The sequence below is a fragment of the Chinchilla lanigera genome, unplaced genomic scaffold (assembly GCF_000276665.1).
Source record: "Chinchilla lanigera isolate Chin_1 unplaced genomic scaffold, ChiLan1.0 scaffold00113, whole genome shotgun sequence".
Taxonomy (NCBI): Eukaryota; Metazoa; Chordata; class Mammalia; order Rodentia; family Chinchillidae; genus Chinchilla; species Chinchilla lanigera.
The window spans coordinates 2,821,083-2,833,935 of NW_004955514.1; the positions used below are offsets into that span (position 1 = coordinate 2,821,083).

Below are 12,853 nucleotides of genomic sequence, written 5' to 3' on the forward strand. Positions count from 1 at the left end.
ATCAGTGAAGCATGTGTGTCTGGGTGTCTGGGGGTCATGGAAGCGTGGCCTTGGGGTCTGTATCTGTTCCCTGCCCGCTCCTCTCTGGTGCTGTTCCCCTGCTGTCCTTCCTGGCCACCATGAACTGAGCATCTCTGCTCCACCACACTCTTCCACCATGGTTTTCCTGCCTTGGAGCCAGCTAACCATGGACTGAATCTCCAGACACCATGTGCCAGATTATACCTTCCCTCCTTTAGGCCATGAGTGTTGGGTATTGTGTCCCAAGAAAGCTGCTGAATGTAGGGCCTCAGTCAGCCAGATGTAGGCAGGGCCCTAACCCTGCTTTTTTACTGTTCAGGAGCCTCCTGTAGCTTGTCTGAGCTTCCTTCGCCTCAGTTTCCCCTCTGGTGCATTGGTGTTGTGGGCTAAGGAGGTACTCCCAAATCCACGTCCACCTGGACCCTCAGCGTGTGCCCTTCTGTAGGGCTCTGCATATGTAGTTAAGGTGGGATGCCAGTGAGGTTGTGGGGATCAAGGTGAATCCTAAGCCCACTGACACGTAGAAGACAGCCCCTCGGAGATGGAGGCGTGGGCTGGAGGAGGCGGCGGGAGCCCCACACTTCAGTCTTACACATGGGCCCCACGACTGTGAGGGAAGGGTATCTGCTGTTAGGGCAGCCCCCCTCCCACGCACTGGCACTGGCTGTAACTGCCAGCACACGGGGCCGCTGTGGGGGTTGTGAACTTGCTCCAGTCACCTCCAGCACGTGGGGGTCAGTAACTGTCCCCCAGGCCTATTCGGTGTGCCTTTCCCGGACACCGGGAAACAGGTGCGCGTCTGGGGTGGCAGAGTGGTGGAGGCTATTTTGGTGTTCCGGGAAGGGCCTGGCCCTGCCCGCCTTGGACGAGGGGGTGGCAGCTGCCACGTGACCTCTGGCATGTCACTGGGAGGTGCGCCCTCCGAGGAGCTCTCTCCCACGCAGCTGCACCCGCAGCTCCCTGGCCCCGGAGGGAGAGCACAGAGCCTTTGTGAGGAGCCACAGCATGGGGCTGCCCGGAGGAGGGACAGGTAAAGCCCTGGTGGCCCTGTGTTTGGTTCCGGCTGGTCTTGAGCCCTTTGGATGAGCCTCGAGTGCATACTGCCTTGAGATCCAGGGAGACAGCACTTAGGGGACCCACTGTGTGCAGGCTTGGGGGCTTTCTCGCAGACAGCGCCGCGGGTGAGCAGGGGACCCCATTTACGGCTGATGAACTGAGGCCCGTGGAAAGGATGGGTCTGGCCCAGCGTCCCATGATGGGTGTCAGAGCCGTGACCGCGTCAGGGCCGGGATCGCTGGGCCCCAGCCTGTCTGTCCTTCCCCTCTCTCCTTCCTCCTTCCTTGCCTCTTTCCAAGGCGGTGGTTCTCAGCCACTTGGAGGCATCAGTGATGGTGAGGGGACTGCTGGCACCAGGCGGGGAAAGGCCAGGACCCTGCTGGACATGTAGAGCGTGTGGGATGGCCCCCAGCAGAGCACCGCCCAGGCCACCCTCGCGGGCGGGCTCAGGGCTGGCTTTAAGGAATGTCACAAGTTGTCCCTCCTCCAGGATTGACAGGGAGCAGGGTGTGTCCAGCTGCACAGACGCAAACAGCAGGCCAGGCGAATGGGCTCCCATCCTGCATGATGACAAGGGGGTTGCTGGCTGAGGAGGAGAGAACCTGGACCCTGGCAGCAGAGGCGATGGGTGGGGACCACGGGGAGAACTTGGGCGCCCCAGGCTATGCCAGTCCTGCTCTCCCCGGGCTTCCTGTCCCCACCCTCTGCCTGGGTGCCAGGCCCAGTGCCCAGGCTGGCCCCTCCTGGCGTTCTCCTTTCTGGCCTGCGGGGTCCATCCAGGGACCAGGACCAGGGCCTGTGCCGTCTCGTCTCCCGCATCAGCGCCCACATTCTTCAGACCCTGGGTTGTTGCTGAGGAGCGGCTCTGGGCTGGAGCTGAACGGGAAGCCTCAGGCTCTCCCCGGCCCAACCTCCCAAGGGCCTCATGGACCCCGTCTGTAGAGGGGGCTGACGGTGGCTCCGCCTGCCGGGGGAGAACTGCACGTGATCTGTGTCCCCCGGAGGGCACAGCTGCGGCTCCCCGTGCTGGCCACGCTCAGGCTGACCGTGCGCCCTCTTGGCCATGGAGGATGAGTCCGCTTCGGATGGGAAGCAACCCGGCCCAGCCCGGTGGATTCCCGGAGCTGAGAACAGGTGACAGCGTCCGTTTCCCAAGTGGAATTTCCATGCCGGAGGCTGGCGGGTCTCCCGTCCCGCTGATAGGCGGTGTCTGCCCTGCCCTGCGAGCTCTCACCCGCAGCCAGCAACAGCACAGAGGGCAGAGAGCAAGCAGCAACAGTGCCAACTGCGCTGGCGTCGGCTGCACTGAGCCCGGGGGAGAAGCGCCGTGGTTGCCCGCCCTCACAGAGGGAGAGACGGCGTCGCGTGTGGCCAGCTGGAGACCGTGTGGGGGATGCAATTCTATTTATGGAAAGTTACTTATGCAAAATTATAGTAAGAACTAAAGAGAAAGAGTAAATATTCGTTATCTCAGATCGGGCCAGTTTCTTAGAAGTGACACCGAGCACACAAGCCCTAGAAGAAAAATTGGATTTTACCAAAACGAAGAACACTTGTGCTGTGAAAGACATCGCCAAGAAAGTGGAAAAAAACAACTCAAACTGGAAGAAGATATCCACACATTATCAGCCATCAGGTAAATGCAAAGCAGAGCTTGATGCTGGCAGGTTGCATGGCGCACACCTGTCATCCCAGTAGTTCTAGGAGGTTGAGGCAGGAGGGTCACAGGTTCAAACCCAGCCTGGACAACTTAGCAAGACCCTGTCTCAAAATAAAAAGTTTAAAAGGGCTGGGGATGGAGTCAGTGCAAAGACCTTGGATTCATCTCAGAAGCCATCCAGGACTGGAGGAGAGAGAGGATGCTTCACACCCACTAGCAGGCTAAAATCAGTCAGGTAAGCCAGAGCTGGTGCTGAGGCCGCGGAGAAACCGGAACCACGGGGGAACAGCTGCTACACGACAGTCTGGTGACCCCCTCAAAGTGTTAAACAGAGCGAGCCAGTGACCCAGCATTCTACTCCTGGCATGAACCCCAGGGAAAAGAAAGCACATGCCACCAAAAACACGCACACAAGAGCCCATTGCAGCAAAGAGGGACACAGTCCCCAAGTCCAGCAGCAGATGAATGGCTGCACAAAATGTGCTCTGTCCACACGATGGAACAGCACCCAGCCACGAGGAGGAGCGGCGCACCGGTGCCTGTTTCCACACGCTGTCCCAGTCTGCGGAGGCCCCGTGCTGTCTGACTCCGTGTGTGGGGAATGCCCAGCGCAGGCAGATCTGCCGGGACGGACCCCTCACTGCGGGGTTTCTGTTTGGCAGGACGGCAGTTTTCTAAATTAGGTTATGGCGATGGAGCCACAGCTCTGTGAATATACTAAAAACTTCGGAACGGGCCACTTGAAACAGGTGCACCTGTGACAGTGGTGAGACATGCATGCTCGGCACCTCTGCAGAGCTGGGGCTGGTGGCAGCAGTTCTGGGGATGGCACACCCTGGACATGAGAGCCAGGCCCAGGCTCGGGCGTTGTCGTTATGGCATTGCATGGTGTCCCGTTGTCACGTCCTGGCATGCAGACTGACGGGGTGGGTCGGCCACCCTCAGCCCGGGCGTTACCTTGGGTTGGGAAGACCCTACTGCACACTGACAGGGCCTCTCCCAGGCTGTTTCTGTGGTTGAATCCAGGGCCACCCATGTCTCTCAAGGGACTGGTGGCTCCAGGCTGGGCTCCCACAGCTTGTGCCCACCTCACCTCCTGGCCCATCCGGTCCAGCGGGGCCTGGTTGTGCTGGCCAGCGGGGACCAGGGTGGATGCGCCCTGCCTGGCCACAGCCGCCCCGAGCCCAGGGCCTGGTGGAGCGGCCTGCTGCGCAACCGGAACTGCGTGTGGACCAGATGCAGAGAGCTCAGCCCTGTGTCCCCTCCCGGCCGTCGGCCAGCCGCCTGGTGTCCAGTTTTAATTACACACTCAGGAAGTGCTCTCTCAATGCGTGTCTGCCAGGGCCCAAGGGCCCCGGAGGACGTGAGAAGAGCTGGGAAGTGAGGGGGGTGAGGCCCGTGCTGGTCCGCCCTGCCAGCTACAGGCTGTGTGAGCTCCCGAGGCGTGGTGCTGAGCCCCGGGCCCTCAGGCAGCGTGCGGGTGATGATGCTTCTCATGCCGGTTGGGACAGGGTGGAGCCCATGTGCCCAGTTCACCCACAGCAGGTGGCGCACCTGAAACCTGGCGTCGCCGTTCACAGTGGAACCAGATGGTTCTGTTCTGGTGCTCGCAGAACTGCCAATTCAGGGGCCACCATGGCCCAGCCGTGGCTGCACCTACTTCCTGCCCCGTCCTGGTGGCAGTGCGCTGTCCCAGACAGCTGGGCACCTTGGCCTCGCCTTAGGGTGCCTGCCCCACTGGGAACCTCCCTGGGTCCCAGCTGAGGACAACTCGTGCCCCTCCTTCAGGGGAAGGTTCTAGGGGACAGTGGGCCCGCTGACCCCCCAGGACATGGCTGAGGCTGTGGGTACCAGGCCCCCAGTCAAGGGGAGTGTGCTGCCACTGTGTGCTGTGACCGTGCTGCTGGCACATTCTCAAAGTCCTCTGGGTGGGCTGCAAGCTCACCCCATCCTGGACCTCAGTCTCCAGCGCTGTAGAGGGGGTGTCTGCCAAAGAAGCCCTGTCTGTCCTTGGCATTGTTTCGTGGCCTCAGCTGACCAGGCAGATGGCATCCTCCTAGGAAACGGGACAGGAAAGGGAGCTGAGGGCACCTCTGGACCCCTCATGGGCATCATGCTGGACTCCAAGCCTGGGACTCTCCTGGGCCATGTGTTCTCAATGGTGGGGCACAGCAGCCGGCCCCCAGCTGGGGCCAGTGTGTGCAGGGCTAGGGCCCGGGCAGCGGCTACAGCAGTGGAGGGGTGGCTCCCTGGGATGTGTCTGTCTCAGCAGAAGCTGAGAGCTGCGCTGGGGCCCTGGCAGGGCCTGCTTCTGTCCCAGCTGTGCAGTCCACCCATTTGCAGCTTGGTGACCAGGGTAGGGCGCAGTGACCCAGCTCAGGGCCTGGCACAGATTGGGCTCAGGAGCAGGGAGAGGAGACGGTGCGTCCTCCCCTAGGGCCCTGTGTGTAGTTCTGGAGCCACGTGCTTCCCGCTCCTCCTCAGACTGAGGGAGCACGGGTGGGCAAGGCAGTGTGACACAGGGACAGGCTCTGGGCGGGGCCGAGCTGCAGACTTGCTGGGTGGCCTGGACAGGTCAGCGGCCATCTGGCCCATGTATGTGTGGTCAGCCCACATGTGCGCTGACTCTGACCTTCCAGAGTGCCACCACGAGATCCGACGGCCTGGGTCCTGCAGGGCTGTGCCCTGGCAATGACGTGCCATTTGTGCTGGGACACAGGGGGCCAGGGCAGTGGGGGTGGGGTGCCAACTGCTTGTGGCTGGAAATCTGGCAACTGCTGGTTTCCAGCCCTGAGGTCCTCTGGGAGCAGTGGCCACTGCTACTGAGAGGAGACTGCACCTCCACACTCCTACCTCCTCCCCCAAGCCCCGGGAGTCCCTGTAGTCATGACACGGGGTGGGACACTGTGTGGCAGCTCGCAGATGGAAGGCAGTGGGGTGAGCAGGCAGGTCCCAGGCCCTGGGCCGCCTCCGCCGCCCTCAGGGAAGGTGTGTGAGGTCCAGGTGGCTCCCTATAGGTGCCCCACGCACCAGGCTGCCTAAACAACCCACGTGTGACCCGTCCCGGTCCTGGAGGCCCGAAGTCTGAATCCAGGTGTCACAGGGCCGGCTCCTTCTGCCCTGGGTCCCCTCCTCCACCACGCATGGGTGCGGTCTTCTTGCTGTGTCTTTTCTATGTCTGTCTGTGTCCAGGTTTTCCCTTTAAAAATTAGTCATCCCTATTTTTGTGCATATTTAGGGAGTGCCATGTGGGAACTCCACATGCACACACTGTAGTGATCAGGTTGGGGTATTTGACATTTATTTCTATCCCTTGAAGCATTTAAATTTTAACGCATAATAAAATATGCATATTTATAAAGTACAGTGTGGTATTTCAGCAGATATATACCATTCCCTCTCTCCTTTTTTTTTTTTTTTGAGGCAGGGTCTCCCTATGTAGCCCAGGCTGGCCTCGAACTCTCAGTGATCCTCCTGCCTCAGCCTCCCAAGTGCTGGGATTATAGGTGTGCGCCATCACGCCGGGGTCTACAGTTTCCCTCTTGATGAAGGCTCAGGCCCTGTGGTGTTAGGTTCACCCAAATGGCCCCATTTTACCTTAGCTGTGCCTCCAAAGGCTCTGTCCCCAAATACAACCCCATCCTGAGGTGTGGGTTTCAGGGCCTCCTGCATGAACTTTAGGGGACACAATTTGACCTGCGGCAGCTGGGCTCTGTGAGGCCTCCTGAGAGCACTGTCTTCGTGCTCCCGTCCTGTCCTGGGGGCTGCAGGAGAGGCCCTCTTTGCTGTCTTCTCTCTCGGGCTCTTGGGCTCCCTGGATCCGTTCCACTCTGCCAGAACAACAGCCCAGTGACCCCAGCTCAGGGTGGGACCGGTGCTCCTGGCAACCCACAGGCTACGTGGAGACACTTGGGACCAGCCGTATGGGTCAGGAGCGTCCCCCAGAGGGTCAGAGGTGAGCGGGGTCATTTGGGGTGTCCCAGAGAGCCTCTTAAAGCAGGGCAGACCATCTACAGATTAGTGACAGGGACTCCTGAGCTGCAGCCTTGAGCTGAGCTCGTGCCTGTGTGCCCGCCCTGGGTCTGTGCACGGCCCGCTGCCCCTCTGATCCTCACGGAGGTGCCGAGAACATGGGACAGCTGGGAGCTTCCTGTGCAGGTGGCCTGGGGCTCACAAGGCTTGTGACTGCAAAGCTGGCAACTGCAGGGCTCGCGGCTGAGCCACACCCAGGCCTCCGGGAAGATCCTGTGTCCTCTCTCTGGTGCTTCAGGGTGGTGGTTTAAGTTGGCAGTGCCCTGTAGGAAGTCTGGCAGCTGGGGGCTTTGTCCCCTTGACTCGCCCTGGGACTCGGGATGGGTAGGACCTGTTATTGGATGTGTGCCCAGCAGGTAAAATTGCACCCAGGGCTCCTGAGTCCCACACAGGGGCTCTGTGAGCTGCGTGCCGAGGTCCTTTGCAACCCTGACTTGTTGCATGTTGGGGGAGCATTGGGGAGCAGATCTGGAGGCTGTGAAGCCCGGTGTGTGTGCTGTTTTCTCTAGAGCTGGGAGCTGCCGGGTGGAGGGTCTGCACAGGAAAAGACCCCAACCTGTGCTCGGCCCTGCAAGGTCTCTGTGCACCCCGTTTGCTCAGGGACATCTGCAGTAGCAAATCTCTTGGGATTCCTAACACTCCCAGGTGACCCTGGGCTTTGCAAAACTGCTGGGCGTCTGTACATAGTGGAAACATTGGGCCCTGGTGTATACCACACACCAGTCCATCTGCTTGCACTCTTGGGGTACAGGTACACTTGCACTTTTGCCTCGCCTGGGGCCCTGGACGCTATAAGAGCCAGTGTGTGAGGGCAGGCGCTGGCAGGGACAAGGGGAAGTGGGCGTGGCCATGGGGAGGTGGGCGGGGACAGGGAGAGTATGAGTGTGGCTGCAAGGAGGAGGACCAGTCACCACATAGGGTACCTCTGCCAGGTCCCAGGTGTTTCTGTGCTCTTAGGGGCCCCAGAGCAGACAGCACATGGGTGAGGGTAGCGCTTGGCCTAGTGGTGTGCTGAGGGCTGAGTGCCACCAATGTGTCCTGGTTTTCTATAGCTTGGTCACCAACCGAGACACCAGTACATCACACAGGGTTCTGAGGGCCAGAGGCTCAGGAAGGGGTGGGCGTTGCCTGTCTTGTCCACAGTGTCCCAGGCTTAGTGATCCAGCTGGTGGAGCCACAGCCCAAGTGCACCTTGCAGTCCTGTTCCCTGGGGATCTTTTGAGAGCAGAACCAGCTTTGGAGAAGCCTCCTGGCCTGGGCTTATAATTAGCAGCAGCCCCTTAAGTAGGTTAGGAAGGAAGGCTCGTGTGGCCTGGCATGATTTCCCAGCACGCGGCACGGGAGCCCCACAGGCCGAGACCTACTCGGAACCAGGACACGACCCGGAAGGACAGCGCCAGGGGAAGGCTCTGAGGGCTGTCAGTGGGGTGTAAACCGAGGGAGCACTGGGGTGTGGATGCCTTTGAGCCCCTGCTCCCACCCTGGCTGAGCGCTAGGGATAGGGCCAGGGCCAGCTGTGGTCTCTCCCCCATCCCACCAAACTCCTTAGATCTGACCCATGGGGTCTGGGAGGCAGGTAGGCCAGTCGACGACAGCCAGCCACGTGACCAGTGCGCTGTGAATGGGCCTGCTCCTGTCCCAGAAAAGGCCTGTCCACCCTGGGAGCTGCCACTTGGGTCACCTCCTCCAGGGAGCCCTCTGCGCCTGTGTGCAGGTCTGTCTTGCTGCCCACACACCCGCACCTACCTCTGTAGTGGCCTGGTGCTCCTTGGCACGGTTAGAAAGATCTTTAAGGGAGAGTAGTACTGGGCGTCCTCTCGGGGTGGAGTGGGACCGTGGACGTGCATGTGCGCAGAAAGCCCCGTCGGCACTGGTGGAGCACAGTCAGGGAACTCAGAGGCCTGAGCACGTGGGCCCAGGAGCTCTGAGGCTGCGGTGGAGAAGGACGGAGCAGAATGTGCATCGCGGGCAGTGGGCAGAGGTGGGCGCCGGCAGACCCCCAGCGTTCTGGAATGATGACTGCATTTCTGTCTGAGTGGCAGAAGGAGGCCGGTGGGCCCTGCCCTGCACAGCCTCACCTGGCCTGTCCCCTGACCAGGCACGACACACCTGTGTCCCCGCTTGTGGGACAGGTGCTTGTACAGTTCACAAAGCACCAGAGCCGAATTCCTCCCAGCCCTGTGCCAGACTGTGTGCCCTGCGTCCTCGGCTGTCCTGAGCGACCAGCGTTTCTGGGAGCCGGATGTGGACCCTGGGAGAGGGCATCCGGATTGCTCACTGAGTTCTGGGGCCTGGAGTGATTCTGGGCACAGGGCAGGGCCTCATCTCTTTGTTGGGTGAGTGAATGCATGATGGACAAAGCCTGAATCTTTCCTGTGCCCTTGGTGGGAACCTTGCAATTCCAACATAGAAAACAAAGCTGCAGCTCCCCGCAGGAGTTTCCGGCAGCTTAAAGCACCTCGCTGTACAGGGACAGGTGACAGGGGACAGTGGAGGGGAGCAGGCACAGCTGCCCTGGCCAGGACGGTGTGACAGAGGAGGCAGCAGCGGTGTGAGTGTGTCACAAATCACATCCCCGTGGCTCCCGGTCAGGTGACAGCAAAGACTGGGGACACTGTCTCGGCAGTGGGTGGCCACAGGAAGTAGATCCCGTGGGCGAGGTAGGGCACCACTGCCCAGCAGCCTCTGCGCTCAGCCGGTGGAAGCAGAGGCCGCTGTGGCCACTCTCTAGCCCTGGGCAGGGGACGTGGGGTGTGAATGAACAGCGTATGAACCAGGTGCCCACATGCGCCCTCTGCCCGGATGTGGAGTGGAGCTTAGCTGGCCTCACAATCAGCATTAACTGTGGAGTTCAGGGTTCAACTACCCTCGAGGCCTGGGCTGAGGCCAGGTAGGTCCTGCTTGGTTTCCGGATGGGGTGCTGCTGGGTGAGGTGCTGGTCTGCACCCCAGTGCTGAGGACACCCCTCAGGAGTCACCATCTGACCATCCTGCCCTCCAACACAGCTAACTTCTGCCTCCCCCATTGCCTGATCGTGCGATGCTTCCAGAATGACAGTGACACTGCAGCCCCTTATCTGACCAGCCCTGAGTCTCAGGAACAGCCCCCACTTTACAGCAGAGGAAACAGAGGCTTGGAGAGGTCCCGTGACCTGCCTGAGTCTGCATAGCCAGTGAGTCACCCTGCCAGGGTCCATACGACTCTCCCTTCAGCCCAGTACCTCCTGGTACCCAACTGCTGCCCACAGTGGAGGGACCCAGCCAAGACATGGCCTGGCAAAACCAGGGTTCCAGCAATGGGTGGCCTGCCGGGAACATGGGACCGGGGCCTGCACGTGAGGGCTGGTGGACAAAAAGTTTTATTGGAACACAGCCATGCCCACTGTTGACAAGATACCCGTGCTGAGAACAGCAGACGAGCCCCTGGACAGAGCTGCACGGCTGGCGCAGCCTAATATGTTCACTCTTGGGCCTCGCGGAAGCCTCTGTGGGCCCTGCTGTGGGCTGCGAGGTCTGAGGGGCCCGTGGGGTGATGTCTCCCTTGGCGGGTGGGGTGCTGTAGACCTCCAGTGGGGGAATACAGGGACAGGGTTGCAGTGACTCCTGTCGTCCCGCCCGCCACCTGCAGGTGAAGGTTATGGGCTCAGTTATCAGCAGTCATTGTTTTCATTCCACAGAGCCCCCCAGGGCCGGGCTTGCATTATCTCAGGGCCTAAGTGGGCCTAGCCGTGGCCGGATCGGTTCCTACAGCTTGAGTTTACGCTCTTGTCATTATCGCAGCGAGAGGCTCGTTAAGTGACTGTTAGAGCCAGCCGTGAAATTACAGTGTCTCGCATGTGGTTGTTTCTTTACAAAGTTTTAGAATGGGTTTTATTTATTAGAGACTGTGGTTTACAGAGAGTGCAGCGAACTCCCACCCAGCTGCTCCCTACTGCCAATCCCGTGTGTTTCAGCGGGACGTGCGTTAGGCCCAGGAGTCAAGCCTAATGCCTTATCGTTAACCGATGGCCACAAGGTGCGCCGCGTCCACTCTGTCACGGGTTCTGAGCTCGGAGTGGACGGAGTTGTGTGTGCACCATTATGGCGCCATGCCCTGTCGTGCCACTGACCCGAACATCCCCTGCACCCCAGCTGCTTGTCCCTCCCTCCCCCAGCCCCAGCCCCAGCCCCGTCTTCATCCCCACCACTCACCCTCCCAGACGGCACCATCAGTCTCACACAGCACTCCGCCTTTGTTTGTTTTTGTTTGTTTGTTTGTTTTCCCGGTACTGGGAATTGAACTCACGACCTTGTGCTTGCCAGGCAGGCCCTGTGCCGCTGAGCTAAATCCCCAGCCCCGGGACTCCGCCTTTGGCTCTGCCTCTTTGCAAAATGCTCCCCGCCTTACCCTCTCCCCCAAGCTCCTCGTGGCTTGTTAGTGCATTTTGGGTGCTGAATAATATTCCCGTCTGGGTGTGCTGCATTGGCGTATCCATCACTTGCTGCAAGGTGTCTCCAGAGTCACCTTTGTCACATGAAGTCCAGCCATGGCAGGCTCTGCACCAGGTGTGGGAGACTGAGTCCCAACGGCACCTCCCCCCACGGCCTTCCCCTGTGTGGGACGACCGACAGCCAGCTGTCAGTGACTGTCAGGCCACATACACGTCAGGCACAGGTGCTTGCTGTGCGCCATCAGGGGAGGGGGCGGCCCTCAGCCTGGGGCGTCCTGGAGGTCTCCCCAAGGCAGAGGCACGGGGAAGGGAAGGAACGGAGAAGACGCATGTGCGAAGGCTGGAGCTCGAAGGGCTGCGAGTGATGAGCGGACTCGGGCAGCAGGCAGGGAAGAAGAGCTGGAGCCCCAAGCCTGCAGCTGTGGGAGAGGACATCTGAGGCTCACCTCGCTGAGGGCGCTGTGCAGAGCACGCGGGGAGGTGACCTGCTGTCAAGTCGAGGCGGACATCGCCAGTGAGCCTCGGGAGTCCGCATCTGGCTTGGTCCCTCACACGGTCCCTGTAGCCAGCATCTCGAAAACCTCTGGGAGCAGCCTTTGCCCCTGGAGCCTGGACTCCCGCTGGGGTGTGCCTTTCCCAGCCTCCCGGGGTGTCCCAGCCCTCTGTCCCCTGCCAGCACTCAGCTCCCCTGTGACAGGACAGCTCAGGGTCTGGTCCCTGCCGTGCTGAGGGACGAAGCCCCTGGGGACGCTGGCCAGGCTGGCCCAGGCTGTCGGGGGCGGCAGCTTCTGCTGTGCTGTCTGGCATTAGTCGAATCACCAAGGGTGTTTCAAACCGAGCTCTGGGTGTCCTGCATGGGTGCAGCCGTGTGGGCCCATGTGTGGCTTGTGGGGCTCAATCAGCCTCCCTCGGACTCTGCTTCCTCACCTGCACCACCCCCACCTCTAGGGGGCGTCAGAGTGGCCAAGCCCCTGAGGATACGACCGAGCCCAGCAGCAGTGGGAAGAGGAGGAAGTGGCGATGCTCTCCCTGCTGGGCACAGAGCCCGGGCCAGGGCCAGGGGCGGGGGCAGTACCTATCCCGGCCCCAGTTGCCGGATGGGGGGACATGAGGTGGCGGGCAGCCTGAGGGGCGCCCGTGCCCTGGCGGCCACTGAAAGGCTGTCCTCAGCACAGTTGCCTGTGCTGGCCGCCAGGCTGTCTGTGACCTTCAAAACCAGCTTGTTCCAGTTCCCATCCGGCCCTGGCCTTGGCTCCAGAGCGTGGTTTAGGGAGGCCACACCCAGCCCCTGCGTCCCTGGGACCCGGGACCTTGCCAGAGCCCAGCCCCTGCTCCCCTGCCACTGTGGGCCCCTCAGTGGGCCTTGCACCTGCTTGGAAGAGCCCTGGTTGCAGTGCCCACTGCCTGCCACCAGAGGGAAGCACCACCACCCAGGCCTGCAGCTGTTTGCTGATGGCTTGGTAGGTGGGCGTTTGACCTTGGTTCTAGGGTCTGCTGGGCCAGGTGCTGCGAGCTGAGGACAGGTAGGGGGATGGATGGTACAGAGAAGGACAGACAGAGCTCAGGTGCTGGAGGTTACGACACGCAGGAAACGGGGCTGAGGCCATGTCCTGGGCCAGCCTGACCCCTACTCTGCTCTGCCCCCAAGAGTCTAA

General features: G+C 60.9%; 1 protein-coding gene across 17 annotated transcripts in view; it reads left to right on the forward strand.

The window, feature by feature from the left end:
- Ablim2 (actin binding LIM protein family, member 2) overlaps positions 1 to 12,853 on the forward strand; it is a 120,169-nt gene that overhangs the window by 20,325 nt on the left and 86,991 nt on the right. Inside the window, exon 1 of one of the 17 annotated variants that reach the window (XM_005408783.2) lies at positions 922 to 1,051. The exons of the other annotated variants lie outside the window; for them this stretch is intronic. Within the exon in view, the coding sequence (XP_005408840.1) occupies positions 1,027 to 1,051 (25 nt within the window). The 5' untranslated portion in view covers positions 922 to 1,026. Of the gene's footprint in view, positions 1 to 921; positions 1,052 to 12,853 lie in introns of those variants that run through there. 17 annotated transcript variants of the gene reach the window in all.